Below are 17,338 nucleotides of genomic sequence, written 5' to 3' on the forward strand. Positions count from 1 at the left end.
CAAGTGGCTTGCCCAAGGCCACACGGCTAGGTAATTATTAAGTGTCTGAGACCGGATTTGAACCCAGGTACTCCTGACTCCAGGGCTGGTGCTTTATCCACTACGCCACCTAGCCTCCCCAGCACAGGTCTTTTCACTCAACCCTGTCCCTATTTCTATACTGTAAAATAATTTGAAGAAGGAAATAACAAACCACTCAAATATCTTTTGTCAAGAAAACCCAAAATAGGGGCAGCTAGGTGGCACAGTGGATAGAGCACCGGCCCTGGAGTCAGGAGTACCTGGGTTCAAATCCGACCTCAGGCACTTAATAATTACCTAGCCGTGTGGCCTTGGACAAGCCACTTAACCCCACTGCCTTGCAAAATCTAAAAAAAAAAAACAAAAACCCCCCAAAATGGAGTCATGAGTTATTGGACTAAAATAACTGAACAACTATATGCATTGGGACACATGCCTAGGGTCTGGCACCAGATTTGAATTCAGAAAGATGAGCCTTCCTGTCTCCTAGCCTGGCTCTATATCCATTACTTTGAGACCAAGCTACCCCAATATAGATACCAGAAGTTCCCAATATAAACAGGTTCTCTAACTATTGTACCACCTAATTGCTTAATAATGTTTATTGATTGATTAACCTTGGTTTTTAAGACATTCTTTCATGGCTCTTCTCCGACCTGTCTGATCCATCTTTCAGTCTCTTTTGCTGAATCATCACCTACATCCCTATCTGCTGTATGTGAGTACATTCCAGGATTGTCCTGAGTTTCTCTTTCTCTTTGATCTGTCATTTGCACAACTCTCCTTGGCAAGTCATTCCCCAAAACTTCAATAGACTACTAGACATCCCCCCTAGGGGGGATTCATTATTTTTCTCCTACAACCCACCTCTCTTCCTAAAATGCTTATTTCTGTTAATACTCTTCAGTCAGGCAGACTTGCAATATAGGAGTCAACTTCAATCATCACTGTAATTCATTTCACAAATATCTAATCAGTTGGCAAGACCTGTCAGTTCTACCTCTGAAGCATCTCTAACATTTGGGTCCTTATTCCCTCTTCCTTGATTCCTAGATTCAGGAGTCACTGCACCCAGGTAACTCCAAAGGAGTCAGGCACAGACCTCCCTCATTTAAATCCAATTCACATGCATGTCATGGCATCACCTTCCTGATGTCGTGGTCAAACTAAGAACTAAGGACAAACAGCAATATTCCCTCTCTCCTAAGGCTATAACAATAGCATCCCTACCCCAGCCTCTCCTCTCTTTAATCCATCCTCCCCACAGCTGCCAAATTGCTCTTCTTAATTTGTAGGTTTGATCACATCTCTCCTGTTCAAGAAGCTTCCAGTGTCTCTCTGTTACCTTTAGAATGAAAATCCTTTACAAGCTTTTGTTCCAGGGTCATTATGTTATTCCTCCTTTAATATCTATATTCTAGTCAAGCTGTTCTCACTCATCTCTCCCATGCCTTTGTATAAAAAATTTAATAAGTAATTATTCTATTGCAGTCTTGGAGTTGACCCTTGGTGGGGGGGCACAAATAGAAAAAGGCCCCAGCTCTCAAGCTTACATTCTAATAGGGAATATAACACACATAGGAAGGGGCAGCTGTATGGTCAAAGGATAGGCCTGCTAAGATACAGAAGTTAAGACAGATGATGGCTCATTTTGTAGGATTATTTCCACTGATGAATCTACATTCACTTCTGTTATTGAATCATTTGACAAGTTCCAAGGATTCTGGTGTCCTCTAGGTTTACCCCCCATACCCAGGGTGCTCTCCTTTCTTACTTCTGTCCAAAAGGCCTTTCTTCAACCCTCCCAACCTTCAGTGCTTCTAAACCTGTTCTGTGTTTACTTGGTATCTATTTTTATTTAGTTCCTTCCCTCTAGTCAAATGTAAGAGGGAGAGATTGTCATTTTTGTTTTTATAAAATCCCTATTAGGTGGCACAAAGGAAACTTAATAAAACGGAGGAATGTATTCTAGAAAATTACATTTAAAAATATTTATGACTTGATGGTAAGAATCCCTGGAATGAGTATGGGGGGACTATGAGATCTTTTAACTACTTATAACCAATTCTGAAGAGGGGATGTGAAGTGTGTGTGGGGGGAGGGAGGTACGGCACCTTTAGAGTTCCAGTGTGGACCCTGCACAGGACGGAGCTTCCTTTCTTGTTTAATCTCTTCCAAGATTTTCTCATGGAGGGTACGTTGCTTCTGGGGCAAAGGCCGAAGCCTTCTTTCTGACACCTGCAGATAGCAGAAACATAAGGAGGCATGATCTAGAATTCAAGGTTTCAAGCAGAATGTTCAGCTAGAATGTTGGAGTTAAATAGGGAGATCATGGTAGGACACAAAAGAGGTTAGGTAAAGCACCTTAGAGCACCCAATAAATGTTTGTGATAATACCCTAATGCCCATGTGTTCCATTGTCATCTTTGCAATATCAAGGGGGGACTGGGAAGGTCCTTAGAACATTGCATTCTTCAGAGGTCAATGGGGGAGGTTGGCACTGGACTGGAGGAATGGATAGGGCTAACAGAAGAGATGGATTCATGGATTCATCTGAACATTCAAGACAGTAAACAGAATCTAGCATCTTTGAGGCAGATGACATGTGGTTGGAGCAATTTCCCTGAGCTCCAACTTGGGTATATCCAGGAAAAGGGCTAATAATGATGATAACTCTTATTTAAATTAAAATCAAGATCCCTTGATTAGGAATTCATTCTTTCTACTCCACACTGATGAAGATGATGACATGACAATGAAGATGACAATAATGGCTAGTATTTAGATAGCACTTACAAAGGTTTACAAAGGGCTTCAACAAATCTCATTTTATCTTCTCCACAACTCCAGGAAGTAAAGTGTTTATCTCCATTTTATAATTGAAGAAACTGAGGCAACCCAAGGTTTGTCCACTCAGGGTCACTCAGATATTGTTTGAGCACTGATTGTCTTCCTGATTCTAGGCTCAGTGTTCCACCCACTGAACTACTGAGCTATCTACAGCAGATTTAGGATATTTCAACAATGGTCAGTTGAGTCTGGTAGGGGTATTGACATGTTTTTGTCATGGAAACGATCTCAGAATAGTGTTTTTTCCTCTCCTCCAAATGCAGAAAAGAGGGTGATCAGTTGGTTCTCACAGTAAAAAACAAAATAAAGCAGTTTTTTATATTAGTATTGGGAGAAAAAGCAAACCTCAGGGTCTGCCCTAGGAAATGAATTCTAGGGGTTTCAGGACAGACTAGATACCAGGTCCTCACCTAATAGAACAAGATTTAAGGTCAGGCACAAGTCCCAGGAACAAGAAACATTCTGATATTAAGAACCTCTTGGCTCATTTCTCCCTCTTGACACTTGTCGCAGCCAAGAACATTAGGATCCTTAAGGCAAAAATGGTTACCTGCTTTAGTGGGGGCCGGGAACGAATAAAATCCAGAATGAGCTCATGGGCATCTTTCTTCACCCTAGGTGGAATGTCACCATCAACCTGGACAAAGGAAGTAGCAGAGTACATGGGAGATGAGAAAATTTTGAAGTGCTAATATTAGGAATATTGAAATGGAGGATATTCTTGATCAATCTCCATTTTACAGATGGGGAAACAGGCACCAAGGCAGACTGGGAATGACTAACAACATTCCCATTTCAGAGAAGTGAATTTACTCTCTCACCTTTCCTATCCAACACCAAGGCTTCCTGAGAATGATACGTTTCAGGAGAGCCCTAAAGGGTATCCTCCTCTTTCCCTGGCCTTTCTATTAGCAGGCTCCTAATTCCAGGGACTCACCATGACCTTTCGTAGTTTGTAGTTGCGTGCTCGGATATCCTGCATCAACATCTCAAAGGGGGTCAGCTGGTATTCGGTGGGCAGGGGGTTGAACTGCTTCTCTTGTACCTTCTTGAGTTTCACACCATGCCGCAACTCCCGCATTAGTTGCACCCAGAGCCGGGCCTGGAACCCAGAGAGAACACAATATTGTTCCCACTCAAGCGGCCACTTGTCATCTTTATCATAGCATAGAATTTGGGAGCTGAAAGGGAATGCCTGGGGTCATCTGTTCCAACCTATACCTAAAAAAATCATGTTCACCTAACACCTGACAAGCGGCCCTCCAGCCTTGACTTGAGGATCACTACTGAGAGGAAGCCACAAACTCTGGTAACAGCACCGTCTACTTCTTGATGGTCCTGACTATTGAGAAGCTCCTCCCTCTCCCACTTAACAACCTTCTCAGGGCATCCTTTCCTATCCTTCCTCTAGCCTTCAGATGAAAGATCTCTTAGGAAAAAACACTATTCTGAGACTTTTCCATGATAAAAATCTATCAATATCCCTCCAGGTTGGGGACCAGACTTAGTTGACCATCGATGAAAAACATCTTAGGAATCTGCAGAGGTTTGGAGCTTTGAAAATGCTATAGACAACTCAGTGGTTCAGTGGATAGAACACTGAGTCTAGTGTCAGGAAGACAATCAGAACTCATCCTTATATGGAAGAAACTTGAAGCCCGACCATAAAGTGTTTTCTTCTCAGTAATGTTGTTAGGCAGTTAATATAAATGGAATCATCCTCACTTTTACAAATTAAAAACTGAGACTGCAGAAGAATATGCTCAGAAGTTATATAGCTGGCAAGAGACTGAGGCAGGATTTTGGACATAGGTCTTATTTCAGCCTGGAAATCTGGCACCCACCTCTCCACTGATTGCATGATGCTTCATTTATGCTAGATCTAAGAGGAGAGAAAGTCAGGTGGCAGAATGCTAAATTTGGAGTTGGAATCCTACCACAGATACTTCCTAGCTGTGGCCTAAAGCAAGTCACTTTGGCACAACTTCTTCCATTATAATAACACCTATCTCTCAGAGTCTGTGAGAACCAAGCGAGATGAATACATCGCAAGTCTTGCAAACTTCAAGCACTATCTAAAAGCTGTCATTATTATTCCAAGGAAAGGAAGAACATGAGGACCAAACCAGGGCTGAGTAAGGGTTTGGGGGAGACAACAGTCATCCTTTACCCAGTCTTTATGCCGAAGATTGTCAAGTTCGGCTTGTGGCTTCTCTGCTTGGGACTCATCCTCCCGAAGTTTGAGCAGCATCTGCAATCATATATACATCATATGTCAGGGTCTTATAAAATGAGACTCAGGAGGAAGGGAGAGGGGGGACCAAAAAAAGCATCTTTTGATGCTAGGCAAAGGAAAGAGATGCATGAAGACAATTGTTACTTGAGTTAAGATATTAACACATTCAGTTGGTGGCAGAGCATCTATAAGCCCTTAGACTTTCCTTACCAGGTTAGTCAATAGTTCTGTGATGTGCTGATGATAACTCGAGGGCCTTTCAACCTGGGACCAGCAACTTGGGATTGGGGAAGACATCTGGGTCCCTAGACCTTCCATCTAAGAGAATGATGATTGCTCTAAGTGGGAAGGCAATAGTAGGGTTGGCCTACAAGGGAATTCAGGGTTTGAAGAGCTTCTATCCAATACTCTGCATAGGAGCAGGGAGAGGGTGCCAGTCACACACTGACCAGTAGTACTGGGCCAGGATGAGGTACTAAAAGTGGGGTATCAGGCTAGGTCCTACACAGGACAAGGATCACCATGGCAACCTGAAGGGTTAAGTTTCTCCAGATTCCCTAATATTAAGATAGTCCTTAGAGATAAAGACTCTAGAATTTAGTAATTCAAAAGTCCCACAGTTAAAAGATTTAAAGAAAAATCAATCTATGTTTCTCTAAAGTTTGGGCATCATCTTACAGCAGCCCCCCAAGAGCTTAGAATTTCCTTCACAAATGAATAATTACCTAAGGGACCTAGGTGGGTGTTATCTAATAAATAAGAACCAAGATGCCAAGAACCCATTAGCAAGCAGATTCTGGGAATAGAAGAATCCAACCTGGTGCTTAGGGTATCAGGAAACACTAAGGGTATTGTGGGGAGAACCTAAGCAGGCGTGGCATTACCTTCCCAATTGAGAATCAGTAGGCTTTGTTGCTGCAGCATTCTGAGCTGGGTACATGGAAAGAAATCTTTGAGTTAATCCCTACCCCAATCCTCAATCTCATCACTGGGGATGTTAGAAGAACTAGTTTCTTCCCTCAACTCTCCTTTGCTAAAGAGTGATAAGTGAGAGAGTGGTGCCTCTAACTCTTAGCCTTGCAGCACCTTTTTTAACCATGACTGGGTTTAGTACTGATCTCCAAGCACAGAACACAGTTTGTCTCCTAACTAAATTTTGGTATTTGTTGTCATCTTCCTGAGCAATAAGAAATGTATTGACTTTTTTTTTCAGACATAAAACTAGGAATGCCCTTAATCTTCATCAAAATGGTTTCATCCTACAACAATTATTTCAGAATCTGACCTAAATATTCAAAGTTCCAAATCTATTCCAAACTAATTTTAAAGGATTTGCTCAAAACAAAAGGTCAAGCAAATTGGCATGGTTGGGACATACTTTTGTCCTTTTTCCATTCCAAAATCCCAATCAAAAATAAAACTAGAAAAAAGGACTCAAAACATTCACACATACAGATGAGGTGATAGCTTGTTCTGTCATCTTTTATATTCCCCTATTCAATCTAGACTGCCACAGGCAGGCAGAAAGAAAGCATGAGGATAATTTTTCTTGTATCTTAGTGGAAACCTTAAAAGGAGATATAACCTGTATTGACTTTTTAAAAGTTATTTTCTTTTAAGCTTTTAAAGGATATCTTGTGGTTATATCACATTCATTTTCCAATATGCCCAATAAAGAGTCAATACAAATTTATCAAGTACTGCCAATGTGCCAGGCAGTGGGTTGGAAACAGAAATATAAGCATATATGTTCCCAAAGCAGCTAGGTGGCACAGTGGATTGCACCAGCCCTGGAGTCAAGAGGACCTAAGTTCAGTCTCAGACAATAATAACCCAGCTGTGTGACCTTGGGCAAGACACATGGCCTTGCAAAAAAACAACCAAAAAACCAATCAGAATAAAAGAATATATGCCCCCTTCACTCAGGGAGTCATCTCTAATAACAAATAATTTAAAAAGAGGTGGAAAAAATACAAGTAAGCAAAACTAATCAATACATAATCAAGTCCAAGATTCCACCTCTACAAAGAGAAAATATTCTCCTATTTTTTTCACTGGAGCCTGATCCTTAGAATTAGAAGTGCTCAGTTTTGATTTTTGATGATGGTGAGGCAGTGCAGGTTTTTAATAATTGTTCTGTGTGAGTTTTAGGCCACTAAATAGTTAAATTGGATGAGGTATCTTAATTCCTTGAAATAGAGTTGAAAGGATCTCATGTTATAATGATCAACCTTAATGGACCTGGCTCATTCCATCAGTGCAATAATCAGGGAAAGTTTTAGGGTATCTGAAGGACAATATCATGTGTATCCAGAGGAAAAAAACTGGAGTTTAAACAAAGACCTTCATTAAAAAGGGTGTCTTATGTACTATGTAATTTTGCTATCTCTTATATTTTATTTTTTCCTCAAGGATATAACACATTCAACACATCTCAAAACATTCAATTTTGATCAATGTACAGCATAGAAATAATGTAAAGATTATCAGACTGCCTTCTGTGGTGGGGTAGAGGGAGGGAAGGGAGGGTGGGGGAAAAATTGTAAAATTCAAAACATTTACAAAAAATGGTATATATAATTGGAAAACAAAATACTTGTCTGAAAACTGTTCATACCTTTTGAAAGGTTTACTTTTACCTGGAAGAGAGAAAAGGACATCAGGAAAAATTTCAAGGAGGAGTAGACCCTAACTTGGGTGATGAGGCAAAGAATATATTTCAGTAATTTCAAATGTGAAGAAGGTACATTCCAGGCATAGAGTGGCAAGGAGGAGATCTTATTTATGAATATTCCAAAGTGGCAGTTAAGATTAAAGAATTTGAATGAGGGGCAGCTAGGTGGCGCAATGGATAAAAGTTTTTTGGATAGACCAGATTACCCTAAAGAATAATTACTTGGGGGCCGCTAGGTGGTGCAGTGAATAGAATACTGGCCCGGGAGCCAGGAGGACCTGGGTTCAAATCCAGTCTCAGACACTTAATAATTACCTAGTTATGTGGCCTTGGGCAAGCCACTTAACCCCATTGCCTGGCAAAAACCTAAAATAAAAGAATTTGAATGGGTCGAGTAGCTTTGAGCAATGGTTTCAAAATCAAATTGAAAGAGCAATGCTAATGTGTATATGAGTATTCCTGCAGGTCACATATTAATATAGTTTCAGAATGTAATATTATCAATGTTTTATTATATTTTTGTTGGATATTTCCCTATGACATTTCATTCTGGTTCAGCTGTCCTAAGGAGGACTGCTGACCTGTGAGCTGGTGTCACATCTGGGCTAAAGTAAAAGAGATCCCTCCCCAAAAGGCAAAATCTCTAAAGAAGGACTTGGGTCACCACTCCTCCCATGGACTCTGGGAGATAATTTAGGAAGATTGGAGGGAGGGGCTTATCATCTTTTACCTTCCAGTCTCCTGATGAACCCTGGCCAGCTGGCCTGGTCAATTCAATCAGCAAACTTTAAATTCTAACTTTTTCTATTACTTTTTTTTAAGGTTTTTTTTGCAAGGCAATGGGTTAAAGTGGCTTGCCCAAGGCCACACAGCTAGGTAATTAATAACTATCTGAGGTCAGATTTGAACTCAGGTGCTGTATCCACTGCACCACCTAGCCACCCCTCTCTATTACTTTCTTAATGTGCTGTAACTTCCTTTAATAAATCCCTATTTTTCTTTCCAAAACCTGCATTCCTGAATGTCGTGATTCATTGCAGGGCAGAACTGAACCCAAGAAACAAATCAGGGGCAACATCTTCGGGGCAGGAAAGTCTTAGCACATAGTACATGCAATGCTGTCTGTATGTAATGTGTGTCTGTCTCACCTCCCCATGATCTAGCCATGTGGCTGGAACAATATAGTTTTCTTTTTAAGTTGACTCTTTCCTACCTTCTAACTTCAGTTTCATGTGGTCTAAGCCCAGTCACATCTCACAGCTGGTTTTTTTTCCTTTCCTCTTTCCCCTTTCTTAAATCTCTTTATCTAAGTTTTTTTTTTTTAACTCCTAGGTCAGATAGTGAGTTTTTCCACTTAGAAAAAATTCAATCTTAAAATCCCACCTTTCCCTGAGGTCACGCCAAATTTCCCATCACTACTCTAACCAATTTCACACAGATCAGGGACACAGAAGGTGAATCAACCTTGTCCAAAGTCACAAAAGTTAATGGTAAAAGAAGTTAATGGTAAAAATCAGCATTCTAACAGATCTTCAGATTCCAAATCTATTATTCTTTCCAATTTAATTCAATATATAGTTATTAAGCACCTATTGTGTGTCTTAAGTACTGGAGAAAAAGGAGTTTACAATCTAAGGATTTCCACTTGGAAAATATCAAGGAAATGATAGGATCAGCAAATACAAACCTCCCTTTTCACTGTACATGCTTAGTGTCCCTCTACCTCATTGTCTCATCTGGTAATGGGCAAGGACATTCTCACTTCAATAGCATTTTTCCTTCTCTATAATAGAGTAGAAAGAGGCCTGGGGAAACCAAAGACTGACCCAGGAAAAGTGAGATTTGAATTCAGGTCTTCCTGTCTAGTGACCCATCTGTGAGAAATATGAGTGTTTGGGTTCCACAAGAATGTGAAAGGAAAATTGTTAGTTTACATTAGAAAGACTGGGGTCTAGGGGTGGCTAGGTGGAGCAGTGGATAGAGCACTGGTCCTGGAGTCAGGAGTACCTGAGTTCAAATCAGGCCTCAGACAATTACCTAGCTGTGTGGCCTTGGGCAAGCCACTTAAACCCCATCCCCTTGCAAAAAAAAAAAAAGACTGGGGTCTGTCTGCCTGTGTTGTTGATTATGGGCAGGTAAGTGAGTCAAGACAAAAAACAGACTCAATCCCATCAAGAACTAAGATTAGGCCTGGTTCACCCTCCCTAGTTCTAAATTAACCTAGAATCATAAACCTTCTCCTGTGCACTTGGCTGAAGGAGGTAGCTCTTCTTGCTCATTAGTATAATGCCCAGGGAAGGGGAAAGGTATGGGGACCAAAGTATCAATTATATTGTGACTAGCAAATAATTGGCATAAAAGGAACAAAGTCTTTCAAACTGCATAAAAGACCTGACATTTCTGGGATTCCTTGCCCCTCTCCAACCTTGAGAGAGGTGTGTCTTTTTTTATTAAGATGCCTTAATTAAAAAACCATTTTAATCACTCTGGATTTAGCATTCAGGAGTCATTTATAACACCATCTATCATGCTAGAACAGAAGTGGGACCCAGACAGGTTAGAAACTTTTCCCAAAGTCACAAGTTCATCCAAGCAACTGGGGAGTCAAGGTTTGGGGGAAGATTCAAATCTAGTACCCTTTCCATTAGACTTCTTTGACTCCTGAGAGTCTGAAAAATGACATCTCTTTATCCCTACTTTGTACCTTATATTAGAATTAAAGAATTAAGTAGTTAAGGGACTCTTGTCCAATTCAATTTAGAGATGAGGAAACTTGAGGTCTAGAGAGATTAAATAAGTTGGTCAAGGTCACTCAGCTATTTAGTGGTCAGTCTTCAACTCAGTCCACTGGTCTTTCCATTTCCATGTATTTGCTTGTTTCTATTTCTATTTCATTGTTTCTATACCTTTGTCTCCCAAACTGTAAATAGAACAGCCTCTATTCTCTCTGTCAAAGTGCAATAATATTACTAACACTTTTTTCACTATGTTCCTGGTTAAAGGTTGATTTTCTTAACTATGGTGAGGAATGGTATGTGTCCTTTAGACCTTGAAAGAAAGACTAGTCCAGTCTTTCTTAATCCTGGAAAGAATAAGTCCTTTAGACAAGGAAAGGAATATTTATCCAACCCTCCAAATACTTAAATTCAAGCAAGAATGTGATTTCCCAGAGATAAGATAATACTGTAGAAGGATGATCTCTTTGAGATGAATATAAAATAATAGAATGGCCCCCAGGGAGGTTTAAGGTTTTTGTCTACTCTTGTTATGTACATTCCCCGCCTTGCTGCTATATACTTATCCCAACCTTCCTCAGCTTGGTGAGGTCTTTACCATAATGGGCTTTACCTGTAGGTAATTGGTAAACCCCAGAGAATAAAACTTCATTTCTAACCTATATTTTTAGGGCTCACACTTCAAAGTAAATACTTGAAGCTAGTTGAATGAATGAAAGCATTTTCACTGTTATATCCAACTTACCTCCTTGGCCTCCCGGATTTTGGTGAGAAAGGCCTTCAGCTCCATGGTCTCCACAAAAAGAGCCCGGCACACAGCCTGATAGTGAGACTGGGCCTCTCTGGGGTCAGTCAAGCGGGAAGCACACACCTTCATGACTTGGGAAAATGTGCGAACACTTCTTTGAGTGCCCTCAGTGGACTCCTCTTCTTCCTCTTGTCCACCATAGCCTTCATCAGCAGCTCCACAACCATTGTCTTCACAATCACTGTTGGCCATTAGATCAATGAGTTGTTCTAACTGAGGACTGAGCTCGCGCTCTTCACTCTCATCTAGTCCCCAATCCAAAGCTCTATATATGGCGAAACCCAGAGACTGGACCATCTAGAAAGAGAAGAAGGTATTTATAAGAGGGAAATCATCACAGTCAGATTAGCATCTACTTACCTACTAAGTACTTAAATTTACTAGATTCTATTAGAATACAAAAGTCTTTAACCCTGAAAAGACCTAGTGAGATTAACTCCAGAAATTTAAGAGAACACTAATGGATTTAATCAAGGACTAAATTATATAGTATGATCTGTAAAAAGATGAGAATTCAAAATAGGGAGAAAAGAAGGTTACTTGTAAGAGATGGTTTGGGATCTGATTTCAATCTAATAGGGAGGGATAGAGTTTATATGAAAAGTTTTATTTATATTCATTGCTTTTAAAAATCACAATCAGTATTGGATATTTACCTTTTCACCCCTTCTCAAATCTATTTTTTTCTGATTCTTCCTTGTTTAATCTAATTCTTTATAGATATACTTTTCTATTTTTAAACTAATACAAATGGTTTGTAATATGCCTTAAGGTTTGAGAATGCTACTTCTTTCTACCTCATTCCTATCTTTTTCATTTGATATTCTAGATATTTTGTTTCTCTGAAAGAACTTTGCTATTGTTTTATAGACTTGTACAAAATGTCCCCTTTATAGTTTGATTGGGATAGTATTTAAATTTAAATTAAAGTAGTATATTATCATTTTTCTTATATTGGCAAGACCCAGTCATGAGTATTGAATATGCCTCTAGCTATTTAAGCTGTTCTTTATTTCTTTAAAGCATTTTATAATTGTGTTTATACAAGTACTTTGTGGGCTTTCGTAGATTGATCCCCAAAATATTTTTTCAGTTTTAAAGTTATTTTTGAATAGTATTTCCCTTTCTATTATTGCCCTCTTGTATGTTGCTATTATTATGTTAGAAGTACTACTTATTTCTGTGGGTTTATTTTGTGACCTGGCATCTTTGATGTAGGTACTGTCTTAACTAATACCTTTGCTAATTACCCAGGATTTTCTAAATAACCCATCACTCATTAGCATATAGGGAAAATTTAAACTCCAAAATTGAAGCGTTTTTTAAATAAGATGCTAAGATTATAAGGTGTGGGGAGCAGGTCTTAGTCCAAGATCAAATCTAAATATGTTCTTAAATCAATCTAGTCAGGTTGATAAACATTTGCTAAATATCTACAAGCACAATGCTAAGTAATATATTCAGTCCATCTATCAATAAGCAATAATTTAGCCTTTAGTAAGTGGTGGAGGTATAAGAAATTGAATAGTCCCTGCCTTCATGATACTCACAGTCTACCCAGGGAAACAATATATGTCCAGGTAAGAAAATATAAAGTTTATAATAGCATACAAAATAATGGGAGAGATCCCATAGGATCAGTAAGTAGATGAGCTTGATTGGGTCAAAGATCATATGAAGAGAGCATAACAGAATGAACCGGGACAGGTACAGTATTCACTGCCCTTCAGACTCATTAGCTGTGTGATCCTGAACAAGTCACTTAATCCTGTTGGCCTCAGCTTCCTCATCTGTAAAATGAGCAGGAGAAGGAAATGGCAAACTGTTCTAATATCTTTGCCAAAAAACTCCAAATAGGGGTCATGAGAGTAGGATCTGACTAAAAAAAATGACTCAACAACAACAGAGCAAATAAAAACTGCGTTAGCTTTCAGAGAATCAATGAGGAGAGAAGAATGGAATCTGGTGGAAGTGAATCAGGGAAGGCTTCTTATAGAAGATGGCACTTAAATCAAGCTTTTTTGTTTTTGTTTTTGTTTTTGCAAGGCAATGGGGTTAAGTGACTTGCCCAAAGTTACACAGCCAAGTAATTATTAAGGTGTCTGAGGCTGGATTTGAACTCAGGTCCTCCTGACTCCAGGGCCAGTGCTCTATCCCCTGCCCCTTAAACCAAGCTTTTAAAAACTCCAGAATCTAAGAAATACAAATGACAGAGGAGGTTCAATTTGTTCAAAGGATTTGGGGATGAGAAGTGGATGCTGTTTACTAGGATCAGGAAGCAGATGAACTTGATTGGATCATAGATCATATGAAGAGAGTGTAATAGAATGAACCTGGAAAGGTAGGCCAAACAACATGGCAGTCCACAGGGCAAATGAGGAAACTGGAAGTTGTCTGATTCTTAGTTCTCTAAGCTCTCCAATTTTGAATCCAAGTGTCCTGCTAAACCATAGTGCCTAAAAGTCCCAACTTCTTTCCTAGAATAGGGGAATGAGTAATCCCAAGCTTAATAAGTAATTCAGCTTAATGGTCCAATTTTGAATTTGTAGAGTGCCTTAAACATGTTCACTGTTGGAAGTTCCCTTTGAGACTACTTCCCATTTAATCTTATATCTTGCTTATTTGCATGCCCTCTTTAGAATGTAAATGCCTTGGAAGCAAGAGGTTTTGGGGTGTGGATTTTTTCATTCTCTCTCTGTATCCCTAGAACTTAACATGATGAATAACATCATTATAAATATTTAATGAATACTTGGTGACTAAAGGACCGATTGTTACCTTACTTGCTCAGGAAAAAGTCAGGGATAAAGATGGGACAAGGAAGGGCAGCTATGGGTCTATTAGAGGAAATAGTCATTTTAGGACAGAGGAAAAAAAAGACCTCATGCAGTAAAGTGACCCCATTCATACTAAATTTGTACTGATAACAGAATGCACCACTTGGCAAAAAAAAAAATAAAATAAAGACTACTAATCACATTTGCCTCTCCTTAGTCTTGGTCCAGGGGTTGGGGGAGAGGTAAGAAGTTTTGCTGATTCTGTTCTCTTTGCCTTCCCTGAGGACCCTAGAGCCCTGGTTTCCTATATCTTCATTACCGAGTAAGCTGATGGGAAATATGAGCCTTGTGGGGAGAGAAGAGAACAGACCTTAAAAGCCAGTACTGTGTAGAGAAGGAGAAACAGACAGGTACAGTATTCACTGCCCTTCAGAGTATTTTATACAAAGGATGGAGTTGAGGAGGGTTCGGTGGCAGGGACAAAGAGAAGTTGGCCACCTTTATAACAAGTTCCTGATCTCACACACCAAAAGGAGAGAAACTGAGAGCCCTGAATCTGAGGAAAGAGCTCACCTATGGTAAAGAGATGCAGTGAGGTGGCAAAATGGAGAAAATGACAGACCTGGACTCAGGAAGATGAGTCTTACTGAGTTCAAACCTGGCCTCATACACTTAGCTGTGTGATCCTGAACAAGTCACTTAATCCTGTTGACCTCAGCTTCCTCATCTGTAAAATGAGCAGGAGAAGGAAATGGTAAACTGTTCTAATATCTTCTGCTAAGAAAACTCCAAATAAGGGTCATGAAAGTAAGATCTGACTAAAACAATGACTCAGCAACAATAGAGCAAATAAGAACTGTGTTAGCTTGCAGCCCAACTATCTTATCTCTCTTCTGACAGGGCAAGTTCAGGTCAAAAACACCAAGTAGGAGTTAAATCATGGAATGGAGGGTCAGATGTTAGTCACTGAACATGCCTACAAATAAAAATAAACACAATTCTCAGGGACCTAGCATCAGACGTTTTCTAGAGGGTCCAGGGACTTCTACAGATTTCTGTGGATAGAATTTAGAAGGATTCATGAACTTGAATGGGGGGTACACACCTCCGTGCACACAGATGCACATCTACATATAAATATAAACACATATGTATCTCTCTCTCTCTCTCTCTCTCTCTCTATATATATATATATATATATATATATATATAAAATTATTTTTTTAATCTCTAACATCTAGCATTTTCTTCAATTGTGAATTTTTAAGTGTGTATGTGGAGTGGAAGGAGGAGAAAAATATTTGAGTCTACAAAACCAGGCCATTCTGCTAAAGATCTTACATAAATGATCTTGTTTAAAAAAAAAATCTGAGAAGGGGTCCATAAGTTTTCCCAGCATACCAATGGGGTCACTGTCACAAAAACAACTTAGAACCCCTGACCTAGAAAATGCTCTGCAGATGGTGCAAGTTAAGGGTAGATGTTCCCATGGGTTTGTGGTTCTTTAATAAATATCTTTCAGTGCCTTTGAATGTGAGATACTATGAAGGATTTTGCTATTAGGAAATAACTTATTGAGGATTTTCTTTAGGAAACTGGGGATTTATTTGTTACTGAAGAAAAAATAGAAAATTGAGAAGTCAAATTTATTAGAAGAGAAAGATTAAGAACGCATCATACTTTTAGGAATTCAGGCTTTGATCAAATGAAGAACAAAATATTTTTCAAAAACTCTTCTTTTAAACAAGAACTATTAGAAATGCTAGATAATGGTTTGTAGAAAATAGGTTTGGACCAGCATATGCTAGAAACAACTATGTGGCCATAGTTTTGATCTTAAGAATCAGAAAGCCAAAGTGGAGTTTCAGTCCTGACTCAGATGCTTACTAGTTGTATGACCCTGGACAAATAACTTCATCTTTCTCAACATCTGTTATCTCATCTGTAAATGGAGATAATAGGGCTGTTGTAAGAATCTAATAAGATAACATAGATAAAGAGCTTTGAAAATAGATGCCAGAGGGGTGGCTAGGTGGCACAGTGGATAAAGCACTGGCCCTGGAGTCAGGAGTACCTGGGTTCAAATCCAGTCTCAGACACTTAATAATTACCTAGCTGTGTGGCCTTGGGCAAGCCACTTAACCCTATTTGCATTAAAAAAAGATAGATGCCAGAGTAGTTTGCCATTTCCTTGTCTAGATCATTTTACAGATATGGAAACTGAGGGAAATAGGGTTAAGTGACATCACACACAGCTACTAAGTGTCTGAGTCAGATCTCTAGGGTCCAAGCTCTTATCTACTGTGACACCTAGCTGTCCAAGTGTAAGCTGTTATCTATTTGATTCTTAATATCCTTCACAATCAGCTATTATTATTCAAATATTGATTTTACTATGAGATGAAGAATTTTTTCAGTAACACTTTGTGTCCTTTTTTTTTTAGGTTTTTTTGCAAGGCAATGGGGTTAAAGTGGCTTCGCCAAGTCCACACAGCTAGGTAATTATTAATTGTCTGAGGTCAGATCTGAACTAAGGTACTCCCGACTCCAGGACCAGTGCTCTATCCACTGTGCCACCTAGTTGCCCCATGTCTTTCATTTTATCAAAGCCTGGATTTCCACAAGTTTGATGCCTTCTTAATCTTCCTTTTCTAATTAAATTGAGTGATCAATTTTCTATTTCTTCTTTAGTAACAAATAATCCCCAGTTTCCCAAAGAAGCAAAATCCTTCACAATATCCCTGGATAGCACATTAATCATTATTCTTATTAGATATTATATCACAACAAATTCCAAATATATTTTAGCCAAATATATAAGAATAAAAAAAGCTGAACCATTAAAAAGTTAGATGAGAATGGAAGGTTATTTTTCTCACTGTGAATAGAAGAAGAAAAAAAGGAAATACAAATTTATTGCTGGTAGAAAAGTTGAACTTGTTTTGGAAAATAATTCATAATTATGCAAGGGAAGTTACAGCACTGCTCAAAGGCAATGATCCAAAGATCCCCATTATTGAGTTTATGACCCAGTGAGATTATCAGCAAAAGGAAAATACCTATCTGCATTAAAATATTCATAGCAGCACTACTAGTAGTAGCAAAAAAAAAAATAGAACTAGAGACAGCTCATGTAGGGAATAACTGGGAATGACCGACCAAATTGTGGTATATGAATATAATGGAATATTATTACTGTATCATGACGACAGTTGCATATGAAGGATTCAGAGAAAG

General features: G+C 39.1%; 1 protein-coding gene and 1 pseudogene across 1 annotated transcript in view; both read right to left on the minus strand.

The window, feature by feature from the left end:
• The window catches only part of SPIRE2 (spire type actin nucleation factor 2), a 74,039-nt gene that overhangs the window by 14,928 nt on the left and 41,773 nt on the right, over positions 1 to 17,338 (minus strand). The window contains 5 exon segments of the mRNA XM_074213236.1: positions 2,136 to 2,259; positions 3,422 to 3,508; positions 3,809 to 3,973; positions 5,042 to 5,122; positions 11,262 to 11,621. Coding sequence (XP_074069337.1) covers positions 2,136 to 2,259; positions 3,422 to 3,508; positions 3,809 to 3,973; positions 5,042 to 5,122; positions 11,262 to 11,621 — 817 coding nt within the window.
• Positions 6,589 to 6,691, minus strand: LOC141510686 (small nucleolar RNA SNORA31; annotated as a pseudogene).

Source organism: Macrotis lagotis, chromosome 1 (assembly GCF_037893015.1).
Source record: "Macrotis lagotis isolate mMagLag1 chromosome 1, bilby.v1.9.chrom.fasta, whole genome shotgun sequence".
NCBI classification, from domain to species: domain Eukaryota; kingdom Metazoa; phylum Chordata; class Mammalia; order Peramelemorphia; family Peramelidae; genus Macrotis; species Macrotis lagotis.